General features: G+C 45.3%; 1 protein-coding gene across 2 annotated transcripts; it reads right to left on the bottom strand.

The window, feature by feature from the left end:
- Positions 1-67: 67 nt before the first annotated feature.
- On the bottom strand, positions 68-23285 carry ankrd13c (ankyrin repeat domain 13C). Of its 2 annotated transcripts, XM_076725809.1 has the most exons (14): positions 23164-23285; positions 22580-23069; positions 20551-20592; positions 14828-14932; positions 9171-9256; positions 8080-8125; positions 6961-7027; positions 5524-5668; positions 4979-5110; positions 3945-4106; positions 1139-1218; positions 682-780; positions 463-563; positions 68-274 (listed from the first exon to the last, which is right to left on the bottom strand). In XM_076725809.1, exons 2-14 carry the CDS (start codon positions 22965-22967, stop codon positions 144-146), a joined length of 1584 nt encoding a protein of 527 aa, XP_076581924.1. In that variant the 5' UTR covers positions 22968-23069; positions 23164-23285; the 3' UTR covers positions 68-143. The 2 variants fall into 2 exon arrangements, with proteins under 2 accessions (XP_076581924.1, XP_076581923.1); XM_076725808.1 differs by having other exon boundaries at positions 22580-23267.
- Between the last annotated feature and the right edge of the window lie 285 nt (positions 23286-23570).

Raw genomic sequence — 23570 nt, forward strand, 5'->3', positions numbered from 1 at the left:
TCCTGTCTCGTCAAACTCTCGTCGCCGTCTGTCTTCGGGGTTGGATTGGACGATGGAATCCACAAGCTTTTGTTATTCAAAAAGTATGTTTTGTAGCATAACGTGGCCGCCTGGCACGTTCGTTTCCTGCCTTCCTTGAGAGGTTAAAGGTCGGGGAAGCGGCTGGGGTCTTCCTTATAGTCGTTGGGAATGGTAAAAATGGACTGATCAAACTCATCGTAGCGAAACTCCTGAAACGTCACGGTGGCTGTGATCGTTGGAAAGACGGGGATGTCTGCAGGGGAAACGGGCAGAATTAGAAATGGTATCTTTGGAAAAGGCGGGCTTTCCTCTGTCGGAGGAAGACGTCTTTCCATGTTTGAAATGAGAGGAGAGAAAACATCAACTGAAAAACCCCTTTCAACCAACACATCGTCTGTCTGTCTGTCTGTCTGTCTGTCACAGTGAATGACGTCTGCTTACCGAGTTTGACAGGAAAGCCTGGGGGGAGCTTCATCTGAACAAACTCCCTGAGTTTATTAAAGTGCTTGAAGGGTGCGATCACTTCCAGAACATTCAGTAACCTGGAGGAAAACAACAGCAACAAATGGTTCCACACTGACTTTTGACCACCTGCCACATGCCAGGAGACAAGAGCAGGACGGACGTGTGGCTGCGTGCCAACTTAAAGAGGAGACTCACGATTCGATGCCCAGAGGGAAGTCTTGACTCATGGCTATCGTGGCTTTGAAGTTTTTCTTGCTCTCTTTGCAGACCAGCTCTCTTCCTAGATGAGGTGCTCTGAGGGGGAGGGAGAAACACGCAGCAGACACTTATGTCCTGCTTTCTGTCATTCATGTTCCTTCTTCTAAACAGTCACTGAACACAGAGGAAACAACTGGCCTTGAAAAGCACAAGTGAACATTTTGTGACACTGAAGGATTTCTGGAAAATCCAAAAATATAAACTGTAATATTGAATGCGACGTCTGCGAGGGGACACTGAAGTCTATGCTGTGCGGGGACTGAATCTGCCTTCTGTTAGAGGGGAGACTAACTTTGTCCCTTCACTCATGAATATAATGTGTCAATCAGTTACAGGAACATTATGCTTTCTCAGCAGGAGTCGAAAAATGCAGCCGTCATGTTTTGACACCTACTTTCCATTGTCAGCAGTGATGTATTCTTCCCAGGAGATAGTGTTGGGTGAGGGGGGGGTTAGAGATTGCCTCCTCGCCGGCTGACGAGCAGAGAGAGAAGAAAAACAGGTTAGATCTCAGACTGAACTACCGCAGCGTCACACAGACAAACCCACAGAAAGACAAAGTGTCACTGACGGCAGAACAAACCAAACGATAAATCAATAATTTAACACGACGCTGAACCCAAACTTCTGATCACAGGTCAGCAGGAAACCTTTATCAGTACTCATTCAACAGTTTTCTCTGTGCTCCATTATGTTTATTTTGCCTTTTTTTGTTATTCCCTCAGAGCAATGACACAGTAAACGCCACTAGAGGGCGCCGGTGCATCACTAAAGCAACAGAAACCTGTTTGGCCTCCTGAGCCTCACACACGCATCATAACTGGATTACTGTAATTCAGTGTACTACTACACATGTGCAGAGACAAATACTATTTCACAGAGTGTGTTCAGAAAGCTGCTACAGCAAAGACTTGGAGTAAAGGGCTCAGGGGACAAACAGAACAACAAAAACGGTCAGCTGCTGCTCTAACAAGCACATAACAGCGCTCTAATAACGGGCAGAATCAGCATCAAACACCATCATCTCATCATGGACAAACGTGCCGGGGTCAGACTAACACCAGAATCAGCTTTTCTGATCCCTTTTATCATCCAGTGTGGCAGCAGTCAGCATTAAAGAAAAGTGAGTGTTTTGGAAAGAGGAGTTTCCCCCTCGTGTCAAACAATCTGATCTTTGTGAGGAAGATGATCTCGAGTCGGCTGTCTGGACTGAACTGTAGGAGTTTATTTTAAGATGGGACAGTCCGTTCCTGCTAACCCCGAATGAGAACTGGGATGAGTTCCAGCCTGTTTCTCCTAAAATCAACTCTGTCCAAACACGAACTCGCTGTTCCTGCAAACGCTCGGGCTAAAAAAAAAAAAAGATTTACATCAGCTGACCTCTCTTTGATAAGCTCTGATTAAATAATGCAACTGGGGCAGAATAATGAGGAAAACACTGTGGGTGATGAGACCCCTGACTGTCAGCTGTTTGCGGTCGCAGACGGCGTCAGCGCCTCCCTTCATTCCCACTGACACTGCAGCCATCACAAAGGTGTTTGGGTGTTTTCGCTGTGGGCTGCGGCCTGGCGAAGCGCTCGCTCTCTCACACTGTGTATCCGCTCTGCAGTGTTGTGATGAGGACAGAGTACACACAGCCGGCCCTGATCTGCTGGTATGCCGGTCCTGCCCCTCCATCGTTCCATGGCACCAGGGGTTTTAGCCGTCACCCATGTGATCAATAGTGTCCAGCCCTGTTTGGAAGCCCCCCCCCCCCCCCATGCTTCCCTGTGTCCACAGGCGTGGGGCTGAACCGCACTCCCTTGCCGTGGTAAACACAGCTACGTCACAGCAGCTGCTTAATTTGACTCTCGCCCACTTCCATGTCTCATTTTCCCGAGGAGCTATTTCCACGTCGACGCCCACTCAGAACACAGCTTTTTCTCTTTGAGCCATGTGGGCCAGTAAACGCAAACAGACGGACACACAGAGGACACGGCGATGAGACAAAGAGCAGCACACAACAGAAGGGGGAGTCCACAAACACGAGCGAGCAGTTAAAAGGCATCCATTGAGTGCTGAGCGGCATTGTCTTCACTGTGTGACTGGCTTTATGCTCAGTGTTTAGACAAGGGCTTGCTGAGCAAACTCTGGAACATACTGTAGTGAAGGGATGAGGGCGGGAGAGTCGTCCCTGTGAACGAGGTGCAGCTTTGTAGCTTTCACCACTGGGTGGCAGTGCTGGGACTCAAATGCATGCATCATGGTTGGTGGAGGGGAGGAGGTCGTGTGTCACAAACAGCAGTGATGGGGGCAGCTTTTCATTCTGTTTTCACGTCATGAAACAAACCAAACAACAGCGGGGAGTCACAGAGGAATTTTCCAATAAACCATGCGAAGTCGACGCACAGAGTCTGGCAGGAAGTCCATGCTGCTTCTACAGGATTTATCTTTGCACAGATACAGCGGTGACTGTGAGGTTTATTTTGTTTGAGACTCGTGTCCTACCCCAAGGTTCCAGCGGGACAGGACAGTTTCGGGACTGGACTGGCGGTTACGCTGCAGGTGTAAGTAAACAGGATGTTTATGGACAGAGCAGTGCTCCAACTGGTTCTCGTTTTAGCTGAAAAGTTCCTGGCAGTGAGTCACAAAGGAACATTAAATGTGTACAGCTGCGCTCAATTAGCCCTCCCTTTGAGTGAGAACAACATGTCTCTGTTAGAAGACAAAGATCCAGGACGTCTGTAACAACCGCTCGATAGAAGATTCACCCTGTAACTAAATCACTGAATAACTACATCAACGCTGTGGAAGTTGTGTCCGAACAGACAGAAACACTCAGGACTCACACTCACTCCTCGCCCTCCTCTGCACGTCTCCCTTTCACTTACTTATTAAGTATCATTGTAAACCAGACATGCAGCAGACCAACAGAATCCCAGCGTGTTAATGTTTCCTCTGTGCCTTAATGTTTAAAACATGTTCAGTTCCTCTGGTTCCACAGTTCCTGCAGCATTCTGGTCCAAGCTGTCTGATGACACAGCAGCACTGTGGGTGTCAGTCATGATGGACGCCCTGCGTAATGTCACGTTATCAAGCACCAATCTACGATAGTGATGTGACGCTCCACGGGGGCCACACAATCCAAATGATCACATCATGGGTGACGATGAAGAGGAGAGGAACGGCCTTCCTGAAGCCGCGTTCGATGCCCGACTCACCTCGAAGTTCTGCTCGATGAGATTCCCTCCTTTGCTCAGGCTCTCCATGATGGCTTTGTTCCTCAAGATGTCCTCCTCGCTCAGATGCTCCCGTCTCTTCCTGGACTCGAGCACCAGGCCGTTCACAGAGTAGAAATCAGCCAGAAAGTTTCCCACGCGCTCCTGGAGGTAGAAGACAGAGATAAGTGCCCCCCCTCTCTGCTGACTCACCAATTTCCCTTTTTAAACACTTGTCAAAAAGACAAACAGACGGCCTGCCTCTTGTTTTTAAACGGGAGCCTATCACCTGTGCTTCCTTCCTGGGGTTATTACTGGGGCTCCTCTGATTTATTCATCTTTCCTGCCTGGTGTGGGAGACGCAGCGCAGGAAATATGATCAGGAAAGCAGAGTCTACAGCAATGTGAGATAACGAGGAGACTGAGAGAAACAACTCGGGGATCAAATCTATTTTCCCACAAAGATGGAAAGAAAATGGTTAAAAGGAACAAAAACAAGGGTTTAGTGCAGTCTAGGTCTGTGAGACTACAGCTTATTTATCTGCAACGCTTTACTTTGCCAGCAGTACTGCTTTCACAGTGAGATAAAAGTAAAAAAGCAGGAGAACAAGGATCCATATCTTTCTCTCTGTGTGTTTTTCCATTAGAGAGCACATCCAGACCCTAAAATATACTTTCAGTCTTTGGTCCACGCTGTTTTTCAGGTCAGACAAACTGTAAAGGGGTCAGCAGTCTGGACTCCTTTTGACCAGCTGAAAGCATCATATAAAGCAATAGCTGTTATGCTACACACAAAGTACTTGCTGATACTCTACATCTGTGCACCGACTCCTCCTCCTGCATTGTTTGCATCAATTTCCTGCCTTCCCCTCAGAATTCATCAAATTCCCAACTCTCTGTCTGGGTCAAGACACTGACAAATTCCACGGCCAGGTGAAACCCCGCCAGCCACAGCTGGTGTGAGAAAAGCTCTGCTGACGGGAGAAATAAAGCCACGATGACCACAATTAGAACAAAACTCCAACTGCAACACCGACCGTCTTGTCCTCTCTGAACAGCCAGCCGGTCTGCGCCCTGGAGAAGGTGATGGACTTGGTGGAGAGCGTGGCCGAGTAGACGTCGCTGCTCATCAGAATGTCCACTTCCTCCTCCGTCTCCATCTCTGACTCCTGGACATAGAGAGTTTAATCAGTTAAACAATGAATCCATTTACAGATAATTACTCTGCAGCTATTGGTTGATAATCAGTAAATGCTTTGAGTCCTATTTAAAGCAAGTATAAACATTAGCCTGTTCCAGCTTCTCAAACATGAGCATTCGCTGCCTTTCTTTGTCTAAAGTGGCTGCAAGCTGATGACTGGGGGAAAAAAAACACAGTATTTGATATGAAGCCAGTTTTTCTTGTTTTATGTCATTTTGTAGAAAACAAAAAGAAAACAAACGACTCATAAAAATGATTAGCAGGTTAATTCATGAGACACTGTCAGTTGTCACTAAATGGTGTTGTAGTAAACACTGTCAACTTCAGGGGGTGCAGGTGAGGCTTCAGTCTCAGTCTGATGTGAGTGTGTGTCTCACGCACCTCGTGGTGTATCCGCTGGTAGACCTTCTGTTCATTGTCCAGCACGACGAAAGACTCAGAGGGGATGGCATTGCCGTTGAAGATGAAACTGAGGTCGCCGCGCTGACACTTCATGTCAGTGAAGTCTATCAGGGTCGTGTCCAATCTACACGCACACGCAGAGATGAGGTTCAGTGTGGGAACTTTAGACAGATAAAAAGAAAAGAGACCAAACAAGGAGAAGGATACAGAGGACGACAGCAGAAGAGCTGAACTCAGGTTAACTCTGGCCACGTGCGCGACAAAGCAAACACCCTGTCCAGACTGTAAGCAAGAAAAAAAAAGTGTGACGGGTGTCACACCTTTGCTCTAAAAGTTTAAGGGCAATGTGTATGGTAATCATTGCCATGGAGACCAACAGCACATTTCAAGAATCTTTTCTTCTTTTTCACTTCGTCAAAATGGGAAGTCCTTAGAATGAGGCATGACAGCAAAGAGAGCAACTGATCTGCCTGTGAAGAGCAGGCACAAAGCGGTAGGTGCTGTGGGTGAGTATGACGGGCCTGACACACTGTAGCACTAGAATGTAAATGAACCTGCCGTGACAGTTTTTTTCTTTCACTCTCTCGGTCTCTCCCCCCTCTTTTCCTGCCTGCAACTCCAGGATAATAAGAGGGCATTTTGAATACCAAATGAGGCAGCCAGGAGCAGTTTCACAGAATAATGACAAGCTCCGCATCAAGGATATCTCACACAGGAACAGCACACAGAGACACAAACACACTCTTTTACTGAGTTCATTCTTCAGATTGCTTTAGTTGATATGTTACGATGCCCTATTATAGAAGCATCTGCGTACGTGCTGGATAAAGGCTGGCGTGTCTGACATATAACCCAGAAACAAAACTCTGTGTGCTGATGTGTGTGCGTATGCCCGAGCTCCGAGGGCTGAACCTCAAGGTTGTTGCGCACTCCCTGCTTTTTGCCCTCAAGGCCATGAAACACAGCAACCTGGATTCCCGCTGTCGATTCACTGTTGTGACATGTCAGCATGCGTCAACAGTGCGACGGATTTCTCCCGACGCCTTCTGCAAGTGAGCTGAAGGCAGCGCACGACACGCTGCTGTGACTCTCCTTCTGTGAAGCTCTGGTTTAAATTGAAACAGAAGTAAAAGATCTGCACACAGAGGCGCCGCCGTTCTGCTTCCTCACACTGCCAGTCACTGATTTCACACTCTAGTTAACCAAACTAGGCTGAGAGGAGAAAATGGGAGGTAGAGAGAGAGGAGACATGGGAGAGGTTATGTGCCGCACAAAATGACAGGGAAATTAGTGAGTAACTAAGTGCCTCGATAAATAAAGGTCTTCCGGAGGAACTGCAGTTTAGTTTGACGTGGTTTCCACAAGGTTGCGTCACACATTTTACTTAAACGCATCACATTTGGTGACAGGACTTGCCTGATGTTGAGGCCCTGCTTGTAGATCTTACACGCGTCTGAAGGCAGGATTCTGGAGAGCAAAGGCACTGCAACATGAAAAGATACAGTAAGGATCTATGAAGCAACGTCTAAATTTAGAAAAGCTCACTCAATAATGAAAAGCACCATCCTCTTCAAAGTCCCAGAAACATATAGCTCTGTATACAGGAAGGCCACGTAACGTGTAGCTCTGTGGCTTAATATTTAATAACGCACAGTCCTCACCAGCTTTAGTAACTGGAAGTGAGAAACTTCCCTCGCTGTTCTATTGTTGCACAAAACTTGAGATATTTCAACTGTCCAAAACAGCCCTGCGAAGGACTGCGCTGAAGAAAAGGCTGTTAGAAAATCAAGTGGCTCCTCCAACCCAGCAGAGCGCCACATGTAGACTAAACAGGCCTGAAGGGCACGAAGCCAGAAATCCGTCTGACGGCCTCAGATCCAGGAGACTGTGTTGGTTTAAACCGGATTCTTCTCTAAGCATAAAATCTTCAGCTCTCTAACCTACAAATACATTTTTTAGATGACTGTTAACACGTCAACACATTTAATTGTACACAGTCTCCATTTGCAAAAGCGCTGTTATGCAACCAGTTTACACTTAATTACTACCATGCATCCATTACATAATCATGGCCACCTTGTCAATAATTCACAAAGATACAGTGAGTACACAGAATGCAGTCCTGGCTCACACTCTGGGGCCAGACTTGTGCAGACTCAGCAAATGCTGCAACACCGGTAGACACATCTAGTCTACTGTCACCCAGTATAGTTCATCTGTATTCTGCAGCAGTTTACAAGATGAAAATATGTGTAAATTCAGAGCAACTGGAGAACAAATCTCTAACAGACATCTAGAGAGAGACGTTGACAGTTCATGTCCAGCAGGAGGAGTCATTTCAGGCTGTAGCCACTCCAACAAAGTCCCTTATGGCACAGATAAACAGCCACGAAGCTGACTCTCTAACACTGACAGCTTCCATTTTCCTTACTTAGGACACTTGGCTCATATCCAGAGTGTATAATGTCTATGAAACAATGAGGTTTTCTGTCAACCTCACTTTTGGAAGACAGCAGAAGGTGTTGCTTGACTCACCCCAGCTTTGGAAGTCCCAGTGAAGCTCCAAGTAAAAGTCTCCGAGCTGCAAAAGACAACAAAGACATTTCAATCATGAGTAAAACTATGAGAGAGAAAAGGTGGAAACACAGGGCTATTTATGATGAAAGAAATGCTAGAATTTGTGTGCATGCAACAAAAAAAATGAAAAAAAGAACCTTTCAGATTACATTGACCAGAGTAAACACGAGCCTTTATGTCCATCCCTAACATATCACGCCTGACCGACACAACTCAATAAAGCTTAATTATCCTGTGAGCGGTGAACTGATCTCATCACCACTGCTGGTGGTCTCAATCTGGCATCCAGTGATAATGTCAGGCTGGCGGGAGATCATCATTTCCCAAAGCTATATAATCTCTGAGAGACGATGACGCAGAAAATTCTCATGTCTGGCATCTCTGCCTCATCATCCAGGAAAGGATCACATCCTGTCGTGTCAAACACGGGCTGGGCTGAGCGTCAAGCTACTTGCACGGGCGTCCGAATCTGCCGTTGGAACTCCACTGAAAACAACCTGTGCTACAGTGACCTCTTTAAATTGGGCTAAAACACGCAGGGTTTTCCATAGTTGGCCTCTTTTGGTCTTGTATTAGCCCATCTGCTTACTTGCTCCCGGACTCTCCTGTGGGGGTGGCGTTGCTGCACAGCTGACCTGGAGGCTAGAATCGCCAGATGATTACACCTACAAGTTTGGCCCCTCATAACTCCATGTTATGCAGCCACAACAGTACAGAAAGGCTCCGTGTTTAGTCGCTCTGAAATGCATATACATCAGTCTGCACATGACTAAATGTTTACAGTGTGTGTGTATGTGTGACATCATGTCGGGCACAGAGCCGCAGTTAAACCCTGAAGGATAATTGTGGCTCTGAACAGCATGGCTGTAAGCAGTTACACGTTTACAGAGGGTGGTTTTGGAAAGTGCGCACATTTTGGGGCGTCCTCACAACTTTAAAGGCCTGTTTGAGGGTTAATGACCTGCTTTTCAGGGTTAGGTTACAGAATGAGAAGCGGGAGGGTGAGAAGCTGCATCAAGACATCAGGAGCAGAGCAGAAACCTGCTTACTTCTTTCAGTGCTTTCAGCAGCTTGGGCCTCTTGTCCTCCACGCTCTCCCTGGACTGCTGCTTCAGCTTCCTCAGCAGCGCTGTGACTGAAAGACATAGAGGAGCAAAGAGAGGAGGAGGGATGAGGAGAGAAGTCAGACCAAACGCATCAACAATGATGGAGCTTTTTCCACACATAAAAATATTTCCGAGGAATGTCATTTGTTCCCCGGCTGTGAATTTTTATGAATAACCTTTTGCTTTGCTGAATCTGATACCACCGCTTAACATGCTCCAAGAACAAGAAGATATATTCACTAACTAATTTAACCACATTGCGCTTGTTTTGGCAAACCACCACATGGCATGAAAGCCAGCTTCTCCCTAATCTTGATTAGTTGGCAGAGGAAGAAAAAGTTTTTTTTAATATACTGGGCTTCTTCTGAAACATGTTACCCTTCTTACTTTGACAAATCTGCCCATGAGGAGCTTGTTTGAGAGCATCTGCCCTCTGAGTGCAGCCTCTCCTCACTCACTTCAATCGAAGAGAAGGTGATGGAAGTTTTGATATGCATACACTGCTGCACAGTCCATCATCCACCTAAAGCTAAAAAAGGTTCCCATCACGAAGACTAAAACCAATACTTCAGGCGTCAACATTAATACTGCCTTCATGCAGCACTGGACAGGAAAGTGACTGTTCATAAGTACATAACGTGTGTATGAATGCACTGTTAGTCACTACCATTGTCTTTGGCACAGACTCACTATGCAAATCCTGTCAAGAGTGAGATACGCTGAAGGCAACGATCATGCGGTTTGCAATAGCGATAGCTTTTGGTTCAGAGGTACGCTGACTTCCTGGGGCCAGATGGGACACTCCCAGCAGCACTGCGCCAATCCCTGCACGCCGCCTGCAGGGATCAAAACATTCCAGGAAGTTCAAAGGGGACAGATATGGAGCTGCCTGCTAATGAGCTGTGCCTTTAACCTCTCTAATGACCTGGGGGAGACACAAACTCACAGGAGAGTTGTAACCATGACAGGTCTGATTAACGAGCATTCACAGCTCTTTAGCCCATTGGCTGCAGGAGACTTGCTTGTTCACGCAAAAGAAAACACGCTTAAGGAAAAAAGGTCCACACCCAACAAGCGAGCATTTCTTTGAACATTAGATGCTGTTTAGAAGAGGAGTGGGAGCATCAGTGCTTTGATGAAGCCGGGCGGGGATGAGATGACGACATGATTACACCACTTAAGAACTAATGGAAACGGTAACAACGGTCTGGCTTGTGACTGACCGGCCTACATTTCCATGGGACTAAAAGCGATAGCGGACATACGGCAGAGTCATTAGCCTAACTAGCTCGTGTGCTCCGTGTGGTGAATCAACATACACTAACATGTGGTTCTTACTGTCTTAGTGGTGCTCTCTATGAGGCGACACAGAGGGGGCGGAGGGCTGGATGGTTCAACAAGACAAAATGAGCACACAGGCATGCACGCACACACGCACACACACACGTGCCACATGACACAGACACACGTACAGGACGAGGGTGTCTTTGTGGCCCGGCTGCCTAATGAGTGTGGACAAGCTCTGGATGGGGCTCCTCCTGATCCTCGCCGCCTCTCAGCGGGATGAGGAAAGGACTACAATCTCACCATCTGCCCACAGACCACCCAGCCAACACAGGCCGAGAAACCAAAGCTGTAACACTAACCTAAACTGACTCTCCACGCTGCCGCTAATTCACCCAGACACTGATTAGGGCACTTTCCTGGCATTAATTAGGTGAGTGACCTCAGTAATTTCACCTCTGCACATTAATGAAAAGAGACAGAGTCAGGACAAGTCTGCATTTACATCCCCACAAACTGCCACTATTTAACAATTAGGCCTTGGATCCAACTAGACAAGTGCTGCTGGCAGGTCTCCAAGAATCTGAGAACAGTCAATATTGACACAGGTAGGCTGTGGAGTCACTGCGTGATAGAGCAGAGCAGGCAGGCGGCAGCAAACAGGCTGAGTAGAGTTTCAAATACTGAAACTTACTGAGACATGGTCAATTAATTTTACATCTAAAGACATCTGAAAAGACTCAAAATGGCCACTTTAGCTGAACACAAGGAGGATAGAGAGCTCTTAAAGTTTGATTCAAAATTACAAGCCGCTTTCAAGAAGTATGTATAATGGGGGGGTGGGTGGGGGGCAGTTAGGCTAAGAAGACAATTCATTCATGTCACAGCCGCTTGGGACAACTTTACAAAACCCAAGGATCACTGTGTTTGATAAACACGCTGAACATGTCAGTCAGACACATTGACATCGAAACAGGATAATAACAATATGATAATAAGAAATCTTTATCACTTGTCCTGATAAATTCATGATCTAACGTGCTTTAAATTGAGAAAAAGGCAAGACACAATGTAAGCAAGCAAGCAGTTCCCCGTCTACTAAACACCGAAGTGACTGAGGCGGTCTTTAAACGAGCTGCCGAAGCTGACATTACAGCTGTGCGAGTGGAAAAGCAACTGAGGACAGAAATAGCTCTTATTCAACAAAACACATGACAAAATCTATTTCTGAGCCACATCTTGCTTCCTAGTTCAAACAGAAAGCCATAAGTGACAAAACTCAGGTGACAAACACATCATGTCACAACAGATGAGGGTTGACATCAATGGAAATTAGTCACAAACATTAGCTCAAAATAACACGGTGAGAATGCAGAGCTGGGAATTTTGTAATTGATCTCATTGAAGAAAACGTTTGATTAAGAAAGATACAGGTTTATCAGGTTTTTCAGTGATTTCCAGGCCAGGATTTTGCCCTACTGTAAATCAGCAAAGCTCTTTGACCTCCACTTCTGTCACAGACTCCTGACTGACGCTGACTCGGCTCATACTGAACAACTGCTGGGCAGACTGTGCCTGTAAAGGACTGAACGTTTATTGCGCTGAATAGGGAGAACAGTCACAGTTTCCTTCAGCACCTTTCTCTTTTAATGTCACCCTGGCAGCCGGATAAACTTTTATTTACGGAAAGCCAAGCGTGACTGTTTTACAGCGTGCAGACTCAGCCATTTGGAGCCGAGCTGTCACAACAGAGGCCATGCCCTCAGCTTTGGAGGGTTAAACAACAGCTACAGAGTTTCTGCTTCAGTGAATCACAAGCTGCAGTCCTCCCTTGTCGGCCGATCAGCAGACTGACCCACTGTACCTGTTTGCCAGCAGGTCAAGTCTGTACCTGTCTAGTGACCTCCTGAATCAGCAGGCAGACACAGGCCTGGCCACTAGGCTCTGGCCGACTAACTCCTCGCCCTGGCCCGGATCCATGAGATCCTGGCGAATTTGCTCTTTCACAGAGCGTATTTCCATAAAGGTCTTTATGGACCTTAAGTCTCAGTTTGGTCCCTCACCTTGTGCATATGTGCCTTATGGTGTCCAGACCCAAAGCTGCAATGGCAATGAAAAGAGTAACTTAACTGCTTTTTGAAAAGAGAGCGCTTGGGGGACAGTCAGCCCTGCAATGAACAATGAACTTCCATGGTCACACTTCAAAGTTTTCACCAATGTCAGATTTTCTGGAGTTCCCAGAATGTCTTTGAATAATATTCACAAACAGGCAGAAAGTCGCTGCATTAAACGTGTAAGGGCAATGGTCAATGGAGACCGCGGCACCTGCAAAGGTTTTCTAGGGGGAAAAAGCAAGAGCTGCAGCCTTCACTGAAAAACACAGGACATCATGGAGCTGCGTGACTCCATGGTCTGTACGAGCCAGACGAGGGCTGGACCTGCACGCGGCAAAGAAAAATGCTGTTGCAGAGTTTCTTAAAGGCTTCAGTCAATATAAGTACTTGTAAACCTGGTAAGGTAAGTGGCATTAGGGAGTTAATTAGAGGATGCAGTCAATGGAAACACTCTAAGCTGCTTCCCTGTATGATTGCTCAGTGTTGGTGCCAAGTGGCTGCACTAATTCCTAACTCTTTCATTCTAATGGGCACTTAACATGTTTGTTTTTTATTCTTTTTTCCTCCTTTTTCAGTCTTTCTGCCTTTTTTTTTTACTTGTCATTTCAAATAGAGGGTTTGTGAAGCTTTGTAAGAGTAAAATTCAAGCACTTTCAAGGTACATAAACCTACAGGCTCTCAAAGCTCTTATCATCACACCTCAGCTAACAGAACTCCTTTACACCTGCATCAATCAATGTATACTTCATGCTTACAATCATGAATGATTGTATGGATGAAACACCAGGTTATGTTGAAAATCGAGCATTTTTCAAGGAATATACATTCCTAACCTTGAAAACATAAGTTTAAAAATATAGCACTCCAGTACCTGTGATATGCTGTAACATTGGCCCTTCAACATCTCGGCCTGGCTGAAGTTTTGTGGCAGTGTCATGGTGTTATAATTCAGTGTGACACGTTTGTACAAAGTATTGGTGTTCTGGTGTTCAATTGGTGTTCTGTGTGGTGAAGCTACGAGCTCCACCACACAGAACAAAACCTCAGGCCTTCCTGTTCCCGTGACCAGCATATCGAGAGCTTTAAACAGATAGTGGACACAACGCTACTATCGAGTAAAAGCATACTTTGACAAAAGTCCAAAGCACGCTCTGGGTAATGGTCATTACAGGTCAAGTAATTCAGTATTCAGAAGTGAAAAATTAAACTGTCGGAGTGCAAAGGGTACCTATAAAAACCAAAACTGGTTTCACTTACGTCACATGTTTTTGTGCAACCCCATGGCCCAGATTTTAAAAACATTTTTAATCAGAGTTTGAGCCCCTATGAACTGTGGGTAGAAAACGATTGAGGCAGGGGCTTGATTGTAATCAGCCTACGAGGAGGGCGAGAAACATCCAATGAATTGCCTTTCATCGAAGCACAAAAGCCAGAGGGCCTTGAGGAATGTCCCCTCTCTCCCAGGGACAAAGGAGGCAGGCCGGAGTCGAGGCCTCGCTTGGAGGCAGCAGCGTGGAAGAATGTTCAGGAGCAACTGTGGATTTGCATCTGTGATCATACCTTCTCTCTCTCCTCCATCTCCGTTTTCACACGGGAAAAGCCAAACTGAAACCCTGCTGAAGCCACATTGATTTAAATAGACTCACTAACATCACCTCTGTGTGTAGCAGCATGGCAGAGTCTCAAAGGTTCCACAGTATTACCATGCAGTGCCTCCATCCAGACGAGCATTTTAGCACTGTATCAGAAATAATCTCCACAGACCTGAAAATGCAAATCACATGACCATCCACCTACACTGGGCATGCCCATGCTGATGTTCTGTGTTTGTAGAAGAAGCACGATAAAGTGCAGAATTGAACTGCATAACAGCTGCTAACATAAACAGCAATGCCTAGAATTCATTATCCATGTTGAATTAAAGGCTGGTAGTTAAGGCTCATAGATATGTGCATGCTGATGTTTCATTTCTTCAGGGAAAAGAGTCACGTGACAGGGGAGCGACGAATCAGGGAATGCCAGGTCATGACTTATAAGAACCAGTGAGGATGCAAACATGGATGTCTAAGTCATCGTTTGGAAAAGCCTGTTTTAGGGGTTCTAAAACGGCAGAGAAACGTCGACGCTAGGCGTGAATGTAGCAAAAGTTTTAAATGGAAAACATATTAGTGTGGATGTAGTGACACTGGTGTCCATACTTACTCATTTGTCGGTCTCCGTAGCTAATGGCCTCTGCAAGGGGGCTCCATCCCTGAGCATTCTTCACCTTCACTGGTGCATTGTGGGCCAGCAGCAGGTGGGCACACTCTGTGAGAGCGACAGAAAGATAAACAGGTATTTCAATTCTAACAGCTTTATTTAAATAAGTTAAACTACCATCATCAAAAAAGATACGCAACATATATGCAAACAAAAGACCACACAACCACAATGCATGAACACAAAGTGTTAAGGCATGGAGGAAAGAAAATGATGTCTGTCCCAGAATCAAACAGACAAACAAAAGACCAAGAAATGAATTCCACCTCCATGCCAACACTGAGCCCAGCTCACACTTTGTGTTTACCGGTCTTAAAGAGAGTAACCGACCAAACATGAAGCTTTTACTTTGTCCTTCTGTGCTGTCTGTTCCTGCATAGATGCTGCTGCATGCTTCTGTTCAGTCTGATCACACTTCTATCACACTTATCTGACCATGCTCTAAACACGTGATTCAAACTGAAGTTTCCTGGAGCATCAAGTCAACGATATAAAAATAATGCTGAGTTTTATGGAGGGACAGATTGTGTGTAGGATTGAGATGTTAGCTGACCCGATAACCAAACAGCCATATGGGGCCGACAGTTATACAAGACTCGTCTCACATTAGAGTCTATACTGCCATAAAATAAGGAAGGATTCTCAGGAAGAAAATGTGCAAACTTCGCACAAAGACAGGTCCCCTGGAACTGTGTGGAGTAACCCTCCGAGCTGTGCTTGTATTCCAGCAATGGGAAAACAGCCAAAGAGCCTCATCTCTTTTCTATGGTAACATCAGCAGTAAGTGCAGCACAAAATCTCTTTTCCTCTCTGGGCAGCCTGTCAACAAACCACAGCCAGCCAGAAATGAAGGCCGTTGTTCCGGCTCAGCTGTCACTTTTTTCGTGACATCATTCATTGTAATGTTGGCGGGCAGGAGCAGTCACAGCCCTGTGAGCAGCAAACCACTCGAATGCAAAGCAGAGGCTAACTGCTAACAGTCTGCTGCTCAGTGGATATGTAGGGCTTTCACTTGATGAGGCAGGAGCTTGAGCTTTATTACAGCTGTTTGATGAGCCTTTTCAATGAGCGTTTACGCCGACTAAAGCTGCACAGAAGCTCTCAATACCAGCCTCTTTCATTGCAAACCTTTGAGTCAGTGCTATTAGTCATGTGAATAAACTCAAACTGGTTACTGCCCTCATGTTCAGACTTGTTTCTCTGCTAAACATCATTATGAAAGCTATTAAAACCCGCCTCAAGTGGTGTACTCATAGAACAAACATGGTGCCCACAGCCAGAAGTACCAACTTCTGCCTTTTGAAAAGACAGCATAACACACAGCCACGCGGTCACATAGTCCAACATACCACATCACCCCTCTAATCTACAGACTCACCATGTTTTATTAATGAGGAAGAGGCCAGGGTCTCATACATTCTTTATGACCGAGAGGAATACATTTTGAAACTCTTCCCAATTAAACATATCATCCACACAATAAAGAAGAACATGGCCGTCCCAAGAGAATAATTGCAGGGAGGAATAAAAAGGTGTCACGACACACCCAAAGTAGTTCACAAAAACAATTATATGCAGCAGCACTGCTCTACTGTGCAGCTTGTTTCAAGGTGGAAACATGGCAGAGAAAATCAAAATGAACAAGGCAGGCCAATGGGAAGTCACTGTGCTCACACCGGCGGAGCAGGTTCTTGGCTCATCGCTAGTCTAAATTTATTTTCTCATCAAATTCTGCGGGACATTATCTGCATGTTAAGAGCTGAATACTGTCCAAATGATGACCAGTTCAGAAAGACTGACTAATATAGGCCACATTGCGTGCTTTGGTTAAATAAAGAAGCTGTGTTGGCACCAGAGAGGATGGATGTAACTGCAGAGTGCCTTACAGAGAGCCTTACATCAGCGAACAAAACGGCAAACGTCTGTGTTTATGCATTACTCTGATCGGTGGCCAGGCTCCGGGACGGAGCAGCTGATAACAAAGGTTGATGTCGAGAAAATACGGGCGGTCAAGTGCTTGAGTGCTTGCTTTCTGACGTAAGCCGAGCATTCCCGCGGGTCTCTGACCTATATATCACCCTGCTAAATCCAATGATTGTGTAATAATAAAGACAACATTTAGCTGATATACATTATATAACCATGGAGAGACCAGCCAGGCCATGTGTCCTGAGCTGCCAACCTGCTTGCTTTTAGTCCGCCTTCAAGGATACTGAGAAGAAGATTTGAATGATCTGAGTGACCACAGTGTGTGGACCAAAGGTTTCTATAGCTTGCTAGCTAAAAGTTGCCAACCACAGCGCTGTGGTGGTGCCAACCAGGAACCACAAAATCCTGGTTGAAGTCCAGATGGCGACCTGTGTTGCGTGTCATTCTCCATCTCTATCCTTTTATTCCCTGTCTTTTCTCTGCTGCAAGCTGTTTTCTGTCTATCAACTAATTGACTTGCTATTTCAGCTCTATATCACACGATACAGTTATTTATTACAATGCAGTTCTTTGGAGTTGAAGTTTTCTTACTTTTCTCCCGGTAAGAAGCTGGGAAAGATTAATCAAACAACTGCAGGTCATTCATTTGAACCAAATCGAAAAGAGCTGCCTGGATACATTAACATTTAGCCTATAACCCATTAGCCGTTTCGTGCTGTCCGATTCGATCCAGGACGCGGTCCTGAAAGTATTGATAAGAGGTCTCCCCGTGGGTCTCTGGCTCGATTGCATGTGCAGCAGCTGCACAGGGGTCCTGCTGGAGTCACAGCTCTAACGGAGGAATGAGGGAGGCAGAGCAGGATGGAGCAAATAAAGTGCTAATCTAATGCTTCACTACGTGCATTGGTTATAGATGGGGTGCTTGTAAAGAGGCTCTGTGGGCTGTTAAAACCCCCACCATCACCACTCATTCTGATCCAGGCTGAGTACATCTATAAAATGGCTTTCTGCTCACTTCCTCGCCATCGATCACATACTCAGCATCAATCAGGAGTTAACGAAACACACTGTCACAGTCTCTGAGGCTGATGCTGTTTCACATGACCTGCTTTGCTTTTCAGATTGACCCCAATGAATGTTGGGTATTTTCTCTGGATGACATCATTGTTAATGTACATGCTGAGACTCTAACCTGCTCTCTCCAACAGAGAGGAAGACTACGCCTGCCAGACTGGCACAGCGGCTCCAAACACTCACTCGGTCCGTATCTTGTATCTCTGAAACCAATTTGAAATATCTTGCCATTTTATCTTCGTGCCCATGGGAAGAGATATCACAAGCACTGCACAAAAGGAAAACATTTTGTCCTTTGAGAGGACACCACAGGAAACAGGCTTGAGGAGAAAACTGTCTTAATCTCATACTCTGACCACAGAGTCTTCTTATAATGGAGTGTGAAATAGTGTACTTCCAAGTTTCAATTTCCAGGGAGTTCCATTTGTTCCAGACACACTGTCAACCATGAGGCAGACGGTGAGGTGAAGAGTATTTACTGAACAGAATAATCCATTCACATCATTGATTTTGAGGACTTGTTTTAATATTTACTCACTTTTCTCAACTTGACATGTCCTCTTCTACCTGTTACTGTTTTACTACTCTTCTAGGGCTGAAAAGACTATCTGAGTTACTGATTTGATGATTTACAGAAAATTGTTGAAGCAATTTTAAAGCAAAATGGCAAACGTTCTCTGATCACAGCTTATCCAATATGAAGAACTACTGCTTTTGCTTGTTTTACATCATTTTAAGCAGAATGTCTTTGGGTTGTGGAGTGTTGGTCAGACAAAACGACACATTTCAAGACATCAGCTTGGGCTATGAGAAAATGCAAATGCTATTTTTCAGTGTTTTCCAACATTTTATATACCAAGAGATTATTTGAGAAAATAACCGGCAGACTGATTGATGATGAAAACAGTTTTCAGTTGCAGCAGCTGTACACATTTCCCCCAAAGACCTTTGGCAACCCTGAGAGGAAAAAAAGAGCCCTGTAATAGCAGCAGAGACGGCATGATATATTTTTCCATTAAGGGCAAATTAAGTGTGGATAAAGAATTATGCTGTGATGTGCTGAGCCCAGTTGGTATAATTATAAGAGAGCTGGTGTCCCGTTTCTTTCTGGGCATGTGTTAATTTAGCCTTGCACCTATAGTTATGTGCATATGCATATAACAACGATCCTCTCTCAGCATCTCATTTGTTGCTAAAGGCAGAACCACAGATCTGGACCCCATTTTTGACTGTTAGTCTCTTCTTGTACTAGGTATTTATCACCTGTATAGCAGTGAAATCTCAAATTTAAGAGCCTACAGACATGCATCACTGTCAGTCTGGTTAATAATAAACACACACACACACACACACACACACACACACACACACACACACTCACACACAGAGTCATACACAAAGACAGCCTTGTCCTCTCCATCCCCACAGACCAGCCACACCCAGACTATGATCTCATGCTGTAGCCTTCAGCCTGTCTGGCCTGAGCATCCCTGGAGGACAGGCTAGCAGCTCAGGCAAGAGATAGGCAACCTCATTAGCACAATCAATTCCACTGCATCCCATCCACCACTACACTTCGGCACTCCGCTAGCTGAATTACCAATAGCCAGTGGCAGGGCCTTCGCTCCGGCGACAGGAATTGAACTTTGCGAATGTGCAATCAATTGAAACCCACGCTCCAAATGACAGACGCTAAACAAATGGGAACGTGCCGCATGAGCAACCCGATGCTTGATCTGTTCACTGTAAGCATGCTGCTAAAAAGGGGGATTAATTTTTCAATAGCATGGTCTGAAGTCTCCTTATGAAATCTAATGTAAGTATCGACTCACAAAGGGGCAGTGCATTAATATTTTACGCACATGCTTTCAGTCCAGTCAGTGCAATTCAGCTACAAACAAAATCATACAAAGGTTGAGCGAAGCCTTGATACATCAACACTGACTCCAAATTGTTGTTTCTTTGTCCTGATAATGAGTTAGATAAATACACAACTAAATACACAACGTGATACTTTCTGATTTTCCCAACTGACTCAAACTCAGCTAAAAACTATGATAACACCCGAGTAACCTCTTCAGCACAAGAGACACCAGCAGAAACCTGATGGAGGCACACTAAGCAAATATTATGGAGGCTGAAAATGACATCTCTTATCCCAACTAATTATCCCCTTTGCCAGCTTGAAACTATTAGTCTTTGAGCCGGCAGTGGAACATCAATCAGAACAAGAGACTTTAGCCACTGAGAGGATCTCATTTCTTGCAGTGTCATCATTATCTAATCCCCGCTGATTAAACATGTTCTAGTGTTCTGTATTAAACAGAAGAGAAGAGGTGTCCATGAGAAAGGAAGAAAATTGTTTTCTTGCTCAATCTCTGTTTTCACCAGGCAAAAATCCATAAACACAACCTCTTTATTCATGCATGAGCATCTTGCCATCTGGGATTTGTGTCGTGATCTGTGACAAATGTCTGGTGGTGCTTAGCCACACAAATGCACACATGAAGACAGGGAAATAAAGCCCAACACACACACACAAACAAACAAACAAAAACAAAAGACACGTAGACTCACAGAGGGACTCATTTGGAAAGCCACAGAGACACACAGAGAGAGACAAAAATAAACCACTTGGACGAGCATGTTTAAAGATTGCTCACCTTTGTGGCCCATCATGACAGCGAGATGCAGCGGTGTGTTTCCTGTAGGAAGAGAAAAAAAACACAATTTGTCGGCTGCCTTTGATAAACACAGACAGAGACGAGAGTCGGTGACAAGCAGCGTGCCTCCAGGACTGTCACACTCAGAATGAATTAAATGTTTAAACTGGGAGGCAGAATGCACTAAATTCCAAGTGATATGGTAACTATATGCCTATTGTGTGTTCTCCTGCCATGACAAGCAATATTATTAGTCTATTAACCTACTGCACCCTGGAAATAAGTTGCATTTAACTGACAGGGACATGGCTTGTTAACAGACATAAAGTAAACACTAAAAGGTAAAATAACATTGGAGTCAGGTGAGGAGAGCCACATGTTTTCTTCCCAGCATGTGAAATGTGCCTCATAAGCATTGGAAAATCCCTCAAGAGGAAGCCAAACTGCTCGGTCAGCTCCTTTGGACTTCTCTTCCAGGAGAAGAGCAGTGGGCAAGCATCCAGAGTAAAGAGGGCCTGTCCTGTCAGAGCCCTGATGCAGGTGAAACTACAAGCTGGGGAGCAGCTATCAGTCGCACTGGGTGTTGCAATAAACTGTACAGGTAGGGCAGGGGCACAACTGAAGACTGGGAACACAAAGATGTTGTAGGTCTGTACCACGGTGACAGACACAAACAACCACAACTACAGCTCAAGAGTCTTTGGGTAATACACTAAACCCCTACTGTGCTTCTTCCCCGCCATCCAGGTGGTGGTGGTGGTGAGAATGTGGCAAACACTGCCTTAAGTCCTGTTACCCTGCAAGGCAGCTGGATTCACAAGATCACAAGAGAATCAAGAGATCACGTGAGAATGCAGCCCCGATTTGCTACATAACCTTTCCCAAATATATGGCAGAGATGCTAAGGGATAGCTCCTGCAGTGGAGACAGTGTGCCAAAGCTCTACTGGTGGACATGTTTGTACATCATATCACCCCACACTACATGGTGGTATCTCAGATAGCACAGAGCATTTCAGATTTTCCTGCAGAGGTTTTGAGGTATCCGTCTCTGAGATTGCCACTGAACCATTTCAATGGAGGTGAATTGAATTTGTGTTACTCAAAGCATTAAAAATTTAGCAGCAAAATGTGTCCATGTGAGAAAAAAAGAATTTTTAACAAGAGGATCTCCCCCAAAACTGCCTGATTAACCAATTGATCAATCAATATACATGTGGTTTACGTTAGACCAATGAGAAGAATTGAATTAAAAATAAAGCTTGTTAATCATAATGTAAACTGACATTAAGTGACAGCCTGCCCTCAGCCTGTACCGCTGGAATACAAACTAATGTGTGAGTAAACACACAAACTGCTGACACTGAGCCACACTGACCCTCAGCAAGGCAGGTGAAACCCTTTGAAAAACACAGGCTCAAGTTCCAAAACAAGCCTGGAGGCAAATGGCCTGTCTGCCACCTTCCTGCATTACAGCGTGTCAGAGCTTTGATTTGAAGACAAACCACATTCCAGTGCTGACACAGAGCATAAGGACAGGACATCTTTTGTTTGAGCATGTAAACCGGAACAAACCAATTTTGTCCTTTTGCCAGCTCAGGGAGTGTTTCTTTGAAAATGGTGGTGTTATCTGAGGAGACTTTGCCCTGGAGAAGAGCAGCTATCAGTGCCCCAAACTCTTGCCAAGACTCCCTAAACACCTGGACTCAATCAAATATGTCTTAGCTGACTAGATTTTTATGACTAGATCTGACTGATTGTGAATTTCAATACACTCTTTTTTCCATTCTGTTAAGCTGAAGGCACTGGACATGAGATGCCAGTGGAATCAAAGTATCCGTCCTTGTTTTGGGGACCAGTTATCCAGGCCTGAGGGATGGAGAAGCCTCGCCTACTTCCTCTGCTGCTGGAGACTGATGGCCTGTTGGCTAACCAAAACTAAGCTGCACTGGACCTTGAAATTGGTCGATCGTGATGGGTTTTTGGGATCCTGCCTTCAGGAATAAGAGATAAGGAGCTGGTAGACTCACCATGGACGTCTTTCTGGGCGATATTCTGCGTCCGTATGAGCGAGGACAGGCGCCGGACATCTCCTTTAAACACACATTCATGGACCGGAAAGTCCTGCCCGGTTCGGATAATGGGGTTTTTGTTATTGTCATCGATGACATCCGATGTTGACAGTGTGTTGGTGTTAGCATTAATCTGCGACTGTTGGTTCTGCTGCTGCTGCTGCTGTTGTGTGGATGAAGACTTGATTAACTTGTGATTGCTGAAGATTTTACTCGCTCTGCTCTTGTTGTTCGTCTTGGAGGCGGTGAACGTCCCGGTGGCAGCCTCCTCGTCCGGCTCCAGTAAATCCTCGTCCTTGCTCGGCCTCTGATCCTTACGCAGGGAGCGGATCTTCTCTCCGGTCATTTTCTAAACAGTTGACGCTAGCGGAGCAGAGGGTGTCGTCGCTGACGATGACCCTCCGGGCGAACTGATGCTATTCGCCAGTTGGAAGTCTTCACGCAAACACTGTAAATTGCACAACATGAAAACACTTATTCCTTCTCCGAACAGGCAAAACGACCAGTTGTTAGAAAACGAAGACGTAGAAGCTTCCGTTTACCGGTTTACTGTAAAAACAAACAGTTCGCTCTCCTCGTACCGTCCAAAACTGCCGTTGGTTGCTGCACAACATAAGCGGCTCCAGTTGACTAGTACGGAAGATTCAGCTGATGTCTTCCGCCTGGTAGTATCGCGAGAGTTCAGGAAGGGTTACTAACGGTCATCTAACCCACATTCAATACAGGTACAAGCATATTTACTCAGGTAAATTTGAGGTACTGTGGTTGCTATTTTACAGCTATAGCAACCATAGTTACATTTCTGGTCATTATTTTACATATTATTTGGTAATTTTTAGAAGATAAGATAAAATATAACTTTACTGATTTCACATCAGGGAAATTAAGATGTTAGAGACAGCAGTAATAGCAAGGAGGGAAAGAGATGTAGAAAAAGAACAGACAATTA

This window comes from Chaetodon auriga, chromosome 3 (genome assembly GCF_051107435.1).
Source record: "Chaetodon auriga isolate fChaAug3 chromosome 3, fChaAug3.hap1, whole genome shotgun sequence".
Lineage (NCBI taxonomy): Eukaryota > Metazoa > Chordata > Actinopteri > Chaetodontiformes > Chaetodontidae > Chaetodon > Chaetodon auriga.

Coding starts and splice junctions, on each gene's coding strand:
- ankrd13c (XM_076725809.1), bottom strand. CDS start 22,967: ATGACCGGAGAGAAGATCCGCTCCCTGCGTAAGGATCAGAGGCCGAGC. Junction 4,107..4,978: donor TGTTCAGAGAGGACAAGACG/GTCGGTGTTGCA, acceptor TTCTACCTCCAG/GAGCGCGTGGGAAACTTTCT. Junction 275..462: donor AGGCTTTCCTGTCAAACTCG/GTAAGCAGACGT, acceptor TTTCCCCTGCAG/ACATCCCCGTCTTTCCAACG.